This window comes from Hypanus sabinus, chromosome 20, assembly GCF_030144855.1.
Source record: "Hypanus sabinus isolate sHypSab1 chromosome 20, sHypSab1.hap1, whole genome shotgun sequence".
Lineage (NCBI taxonomy): Eukaryota > Metazoa > Chordata > Chondrichthyes > Myliobatiformes > Dasyatidae > Hypanus > Hypanus sabinus.
Window position 1 is genome coordinate 49,418,650 of NC_082725.1, and position 8,294 is coordinate 49,426,943.

At 40.9% G+C, this 8,294-nt stretch overlaps 1 protein-coding gene across 1 annotated transcript; it reads right to left on the minus strand.

Moving 5' to 3' along the window:
- Positions 1-1,204: 1,204 nt before the first annotated feature.
- Positions 1,205-3,657, minus strand: id4 (inhibitor of DNA binding 4). The gene is made up of 3 exons (XM_059945469.1): positions 3,119-3,657; positions 2,144-2,207; positions 1,205-1,869 (listed from the first exon to the last, which is right to left on the minus strand). The coding sequence occupies exons 1-2, from the start codon at positions 3,464-3,466 to the stop codon at positions 2,160-2,162; spliced, it is 396 nt and encodes a 131-aa protein (XP_059801452.1). The 5' UTR covers positions 3,467-3,657; the 3' UTR covers positions 1,205-1,869; positions 2,144-2,159.
- Between the last annotated feature and the right edge of the window lie 4,637 nt (positions 3,658-8,294).

Sequence of the window (8,294 nt, forward strand, 5' to 3'; positions counted from 1 at the left end):
TTGCCTGAATTCATCTGGTTTATAACATATCAAGCATAATACAATTAATACTGCATTTCCGTTTATTCAAAAGTCCGGGCTTCAAATCCCACCGATCCTTCATTTAGCTAAAAGAAAACCATTCAAAATATATTCCTATTGCCCTGTGTGAACAAAGCCCTGAACTTCTAATCAGGAGTTAATGATTCTAAATACCGCAACACTTCAGATACAATATTCCTCAGTATCAAAACCATTTATCAGTAACTCTTTACACCATTCTCCATGCTTCTGGATTGAGGGATCACCAGGCCATTAAAAACCCCATATTTTTATAAAATAATGAGAATTTCAATCTTGCTGAGATTCTTAAAATATAACATGCAATTCAGTCTTTTTTTTGTGAGAGATTGAAAGCATGTTGAGTATCGGAATTAACTTGAGGGTGAAATACAGTAACTTGCAGAGACAGACTTAGATTATTAACTGAATGCCGCTGAAGCAGCGTTTGAAATGATCTCCAGGTCCAGCCTATCGTATCCATAAATTGAGGATTGCAAATAACAGATCAATTTCAGAGATTGGACAGCATTATTTAGTTAAGTGATTCTTTTATCTCAAATGGCAACTTACTAGTCCATGAATTAACACGGACAGTATAACTGAAAAAGTCCGAAATGTCAGTGTTCTGATATTGTTCACAGGCTGTGCGGAGTAATTTTTCGATGGGAAAACAAGGGCGACCGTTTCTGAACACTATCCGCTGCTAATTAATTCTTCAACAGATTTATCCTAGACTAGTTTTTTTACCAAATAAATCTATGTAATGGTGCACCTTGTAATACTTTCTGAACTATTCTAAATTATAAATTTGTCTTAAATGAACCGTTTCTGAGGAGGCAATGTGAAAAATAGTAATTATTTTTTTAAATACCCTTATTCAGTCCACCAGACTCAAAGTAATCTGTAAGTTTGCCTACAAAGTAGGGTTGAAATAAGTAAAACCATTTTAGTTGTAAGTTAAAAACAGCAATTGCATTTCAACGGTTACCAATTATTATCAGACACCTAATTTTTGCCTACTTCTCCTCGTCTTTTTAAATTTCTGAGTCCTTTTTCAACAAATAACTTGCAGGCTGGCTGTATTCTATTCTGGACAAAATTCTCGTTCGTGCATCAGATGTAATGAAGGAGGCGGGGAAGAGGAACGAAGGAAACTCTGTAAAACTGTACAAAAATTCTTTTTTTAATAAAAAATATTTTATAATTACAGTTATCTATTAAAGGATATACATTTCCACGTACACTGAATAAAGAACATCTTGTCTATGTACAGCAGGTAAGATTTGCCACAACCCCACTTTGTACTTCTATACATAGTTTTTAGGTTTTATTTTAAACAGGGAATCGACACTCCCCCTGGCCCGAGCCAGTCGTCTATTTGAAACAGATGACAGAACATCTGGAAGAGTCTGCCAGAGCGTCGGGAATCAGTTCTTTTTAGTCGGTGAAAATTTCTACTCTCCTAAAGGGATTTCAGGGACCTCTTAATGCTCACGATGAGGCGTCGACCAGCCTGGGAAGTCACTCCGTTTACAGCCCACCCTCAACTTCTCCCCTCCCTCCCGCCCTCCCCACAGGCTTTCAAAGATCATAGTTCTGAATTTATTTTTTTAAAGTCAGTGGTTAAAACGCTATGAGCAGCATAGAGATGAGACGTGATTTGGCAAAAAAACCCCTTCTCAGAATGAAATCCGTTGGACAGGTTTCTGGCGTTGAACGCTGGGATTAGTTTGTCTTCTTTTCTCCCTCTCTCTCTCTCTCTCTCTCTCCCTCTCCTCCTCCTCTCCGGTTGTGTATGTATGTGTGTGAGTGATTCGTCGGGCACACCTGTAAAAGAAAATGAATTGGGGGGGATGTGTGAAACACAGCTCAGACTGGCTGGCGCCATCAACGCAACACACGGAATGCATGATCAGTAGCCCAAAACAAGCCAGGGTCCAACTCCACCAACACTAACTTCAAACACGGGCAGCTGCACACTACTCGCTCAGTTTCTGGTTGAAAAATTACACCGCGGTAAAGTTTACTTTTAACACTGGACATTCACCCCCGCGTTTAAACTAAAAGTGAATGTTAAACGAAGAGCTGCAGAAAAGCTCACCTCACACAGCATCCCATCAGCGGCACAAAATACTGTCGTCTTGTCTCCTGACTTTAGACCCACTCTGTAACACACAAAGGGGGGGGGGGGAGAGAAAGGACTTGGGTAAACCTCGCACTAACAAGAAGACGAGGTTTGAACAACACTTCGGTGTTGGTTAAAATAAAGCTACGTTTACCGTTTTGTTCTCATCAGATGTTATTTTGTGACATTTACACCCACCGTGCACCGTCACCTCGGGATCACTGCCGCTTTATCTGCACGGTGCGGGGGAATGAAACCAGAGGTGGGATTTAAAATCACCCGAAAATAAAAGGTATCACCCCCACGCAAGCGGGATGTTTTCATCCTCCCTCGCCATACTTTTGACAAAGAACAAAACGCATCGGTTGTCGTTCTTACCGCATTGATCGAAATTACATTTAGCACAGGGAGAAAAAGGAAACTGTCTTGGACATCCCCACAATAAACGGAAATGTGTTCCAATGTACAATGAGCTCAAAGTGTTCACTTCTACAAATGTTCAGAATGAAACTACGCTGTTTAAATCCCGATTTCATATTCTGTAGGGTTCTGTGCGGGAGTGACAATTATATTGAATGTACAGAATTCATCCAACAATCACCGCAATTACCGTTTCACCAGGAATATGCCATCAATATATATGGTGTCACATGTGTATAACCCTGCATGAGTTGCCAGTGGTGATGTAGAGAATAGACAATGGGACACCATAAGCGTAAATTCCTCTCCTATACAATGAGGATAAAACAAAATACGGAGGGAAATATTAACACCAACGGTCCTTGACATATTAGAAAAAAATCTTATTAATGCACTTAATAGAACTGCTTTAAAACTGTCTAAAAATGCAAGTGTGGTGATGTTGCGAGCTATAGGGGTAGAGGTTTCTTTTGAAGGAATGCAGTGCACGGGCGAAGTTTAGTGACAGCGCCGGCTTCCCTTTCATTTTACCTGCTCGGTGTTGAGGGCTGTCAGAGGAGTCCTGGGCGCCGAGGGGCAGCTCGCCGCCGGCTGCGTTCTCACCAGAGCCGGGTGCGTCTCCAGAGCCAGCTGCAGGTCCAGGATGTAATCGATTACATGCTGCAGGATTTCCACTTTGCTCACCTTCTTGTTTGGAGGGATGGTGGGGACCAACTGCTTGAGCTTGGAGTAGCAATCCTTCATGTCGTACTGCAGGTCCAGGGATTCCTCTTCCATTTTGCAGCGGGCGATACTGAGACTGTGCTCTGACAAGCAATGTAATGCCATCTCACCGCAGCCTGCCTTCTTCAGGGAAGGAACATCACTCACTGCTTTCATTGCACCTCTAAATGATATTCCCTATTTTACTGCAAATAAAAAATGCAGACAATTCTGCAAGTATGTTGCTTATGACTGCAATAATTAAAATTGATTAATGCCTCGAAGAGTCAGGAATATAAAGCTCTATTTTTTTGGATAATATATATCTTCAAGATTCCACCACTTGTCTCTAGCAGTGCAAAATAGCCCGAACTGTGCGGATCGCCACGATTTATAACAGCAAAAGCAGGGGCCCGACCAAAGATGATTGGCAAGATTTTCAGCCAATAAGCGTTCGGCGATGGTAGCCAACCAAGCACAATGAGCCAATGGAAATTCAGCTTCGCAAGCCAGCTCCCAATGCCTGCGGTTGGTCCAAGTGGGCGGGGCTGGGAAGTGCAAGTGGCAGCGAGGATGTGGGAATTGAAGCTGCAGAGGTGGTGCGAGTGCGGGAGAGAGCGTAGGAATTCTTTACAAGGTCTGCTAATTGATCGCATTGCATTTCAGATAACGGCAGTCTTTTGTATAGCGTTCACTGCGCGGTGTCACAAGGACATATTGTACTGAAAGCCAAAGCGATTGTACTTTCTGTACCTGAGGGGCGTTGACAGCTCCACACCTCCATCGGAACACTGCCTCGAGTCCACACTCCACGACCAGTAAATCTAAAACTAAATTAATAAAATTAAATTAATAAAAGATTCCATCCAGAAACGAAATTCTATTGTTTGATGCATTTCTCAAAAATATGTGGGTGTAGAATATGCATTTTACGATTAGTCATAAGGATTTCTTTCCATTTATGTTTGATTAATTTCCTCTCATCTAATGCATATTTCCAAGCATCGCTTCGGAAGACGTTCTCAGATCGAAAGTCAAGGGCTTCTATTTTGTATTTGTGCCCCACTATTTCTTCTGTGCAAAACAACAGGTATTCATTTGGAGTTTTAGATTAACTTCATCATTATTGTATTACTGCAGACACTGTACACATGGATTACACAAAGTTGCTTCACATTTGCTGTGATATTGTGGCTGTAAATATTTTTCTCTCGTGTTCCTTACACCGGACAGACATTTAAACGGGAGGTAGCGATTTTTCCTGCTCACGTGTTAATTAAACTAATTGCATTTAACCTGTGCTCATTATAAATAACTCACAAACCTCTCATTGCAGCGTTACTTAAACATATTTTCAGAGTGAATGCTGTGCTAAGATGTTGAAAACACTAATCTGGAAACGACCAATTTTAATCAAATCTATGCATTATTTATTATGATTATGGTGCAGGCTATCCACTTGGAGAACTTTTCTCGTTCACAGGCAATCCCTCAAAACTGAGGATGCCTTCTGAGTACTCCGGCTCTGTGAAGTGGAAGATGCATGCACGTAATTTTTTTGTGTGATGTGGGATGGCTATTTCACACCAGTCATCACAAACTGCCGTCTTGGGTTGAAAGGAAAGGAATTCTGAGATGATTGGAGACATAGATCATACAGAAACCTAGAATATATGTCTCTCTCACACAATCCCAAATTCTCTTTCCATATCCTCTTCTTAAGACACCCCTCCCCTTGCTTTCCTTTTAACCCCCTCCTTCCTTCAGAGTCACCTCTCCACTGCCTTTTTCATTTCCTTCACTCCCTCAACACTCTCCCCATCACTCACCCCTCCTTCTCAGCATCCTTCCCTTCAATTACCCACCCTGTGGACTCCATTTACAGCACCCCCATTGTCATTTGAATAACGAACAATTGAACCAGCCCCATTTGAGTAACAAATAATCTGATGGAGGAAGTCAGTGGGTCATGCAACATGCAGCGTTTCAACCTGAAACATCAACATTTCCTTTCCTCCCACATATGCTGCTCAACCTACTGAGTTCCTCTGGCAAATTGTTAGTTGCCCTAGATTCCATCATCTATAGCCTCTTGATTTTCCCTTATTTGAATAACAATGACTCTGCCGTGCAAATTGATTGTTTCTGTCATCTGGAGAGTATATTTCAACTCAAATGGGTTAAAACATGGTCTTGCATTTGTCCTGTGAATGAGAATGACTGAGAGTTTATTTTATTTCTCCTCAGGCTTGGGTATATATTAACATGTTGCTGCAGTATGTATGTTGGTTTCCATGTGATGGATGTGGAAACCATAGTTAACCATAGTTAACTGGCACAAAATGGTCATAATCTAGGCAGCAGTGAGACTTTAGAATAATGAACAATACAATCTGATTTCAGTTTTAGTTTAAACAGTAAATCACAGAAACAAAACTGGAGCAGTTGTTTAGATTAATTTAGGCGTGATAGTGCAGTGGTTAGCACAGTGCTTTATGGTACCAGCGACCCAAGTTCTATTCCCGCCGCTGTCTGTAAGGAGTTTGTATGTTCTCTCCGTGACCACATGGATTTCCTCTGGGTGCTCCGGTTTCCTCCCACAGTCCAAAGCTGTACTGGTTGGTAGGTTAATTGGTCATTGTAAAGTGTCCCATGATTAGGTATGGATTAAATTGGGGGATTGTTGGGCAGTGAGGCTCAAAGGGCCAGAAAGGCCTTCTCCGCGCTGTATCTCAATAAAATTAGAAAATGGCGGTGCGACGGCAGCTCCAGGAATTAATATCTGTTATCTGTAAGTAGGGGCCGTGCACAATCCTGATTTGATGGGGACGGACTTGAGAAGCACGGAGGAACATCTGGTGAAACTTCTGACATGCCAGTTTCGCTGCCACTGCTGCTGTGCGATCGAGAAATCTCCAGAGAGGAAGGCCCCGAATCCTTGGCTTTGCCTGTTGCTTGGGGGCCGGGGCCGAGGTCGAAGCGCTTGGCAGAGATGGTGCTCGGTGTTGGAGGGCTGGTCGGAGGCTCGAAGTTTTTTGGACGGACTCAGAGTTGGCTGTGGTCGGATGCTCCCAAAGGCTGCATCAGGAAGCTTTGCGGCGCTGGAGGTTAATGGCAGGAAGAGTTTTTCTTCCTTCTACCATCTATGTGAGATGATGGGTTAACGCGGACTTTGAGACTTCCTTTTACAGTGTCCGTGGTCTGCCCTTATCAAATTACAGCATTGCTTTGCACTGTTGTAACTATATGTTATAATTATGTGGTTTTTGTAAGTTAGTCTTGTTCTGTCTTGTGTTTCTGTGATATCATAGTGGAGGAACATTGTATCATTTCCTAATGCATGCATTACTAAATGACAATAAGCGAGGACTGAGTATCCTCACAATCTAAAAAAATGGAATCACTCAAGATGTCAGCTGGTCAAAACTAAAGACAGAAAAAAGACAAATTGGGGGGGAGAGAGAGAGGGGGGGGGGGAGAGAGAGAGAAGGAGAGAGACTTCCAGTTCAAACAAAATATTATCAAGCTAGAACTTTAATTCTGCTTCTCTCTCCACAACTCTGCATCCCATAACTTTCATCCACAATAAATAAGTAGAAATAGTGAAGGATAGGTAGTCTGAATACTAACAATTATTCTATTTACATTATAAATTCAATTGTAAGTAATTACCTTCATTTTACTGAAATATCCTACAGTCAATATTTCTTAGAATTATTTCATTAGTGGTCTATAAATAACTCCTCTTACCAATTCTGATCTAAATTTAAGAAATTGGCACAATTCTGTCTCTCAGCTACCATGTAATCTTAACAAAGTCCTTGTACCGACCTTAGCCATTAGCTTTATACTGCTACATCATATGCTTAAATGAACAATTCATGTTTTATTAATACCATCAGTGTGGATTCTTTGGGATTAATTGGTCACCTGAATTGGATCCCTTTTCTAACACTTTTTCTTGCTGCAAAAGACAGCTTATTGTGCAGTTCTGTGCTGCCTATTAACTGCATCTTAATGAGAATAGTAAATGAGATGTAGAATGCCCTCAGAGCAAATAACCTACCCTCTGCTACTGTGCTATATCAAAAATAGTGCAGGTTTTCCGCTGTATAATCCTCATTGTTATAACTGGGAATACATCAAGCTCAGCTGTAAACCATTAAACAGAACGTACACATTTTAAGTTGTAAATCTCTACAAAAACAAAATCAGTCAGCAGGAGATTTGCATTAAATAGTTTTTAAAAGAAAAATAAGAGTTATTAAAAATTCTTGTGGACTATTTTTGAGCCACCTTTTAATTGTGCCATTGAAATCTGTAACATGAATTATGCAAGCTTTTATTTGGTTATCTGTTTGACTGAAATGATATGGATGTAAAGAAACTATCAAAATACCACTTAGACTGAATCCATTGTCTTTGGTTTCCATCACAAACAGCATTATGTAGCTACTAACTCCATCCACTTTGCTGGCATTTCTCAGAAACTGAACCAATCTATTCATAAATGTACTATGATATTTGACCCCAGGATAGGTTTGACAACACACCCATACTTATTGGTAAGAATGTATTTTCTTACATCTACATAAAATTGCTGATTCTAGTCCTGGCTCAGCTCACTTACAGGTAAAGTACTCAATTATGTTACTCTTACACCCAGACTTAATGTTTTCATATATATCTACTGGTGCCCCTTGTTCTGTCCTTGAATCTATCTAAAGTTTTGCTGTCCATGTCCAAATTCCAGTCAGCCCTTGAAATGAATGTTCTTGCTATCCTACATTGACTCCTGGACAAACAAAGCTTTGAACTTAGATTTGATTCTTGTGATGAATAGACAATAGGTGCAGAAGTAGACCATTCGGCCCTTTGAGCCTGCACCGCCATTTTGAGATCCATGGCTGATCATCTACTATCAATACCCATTTCCTGCTTTGTCCCCATATCCCTTGATTCCCCTATCCATAAGATACCTATCTAGCTCCTTCTTAAAAGCATC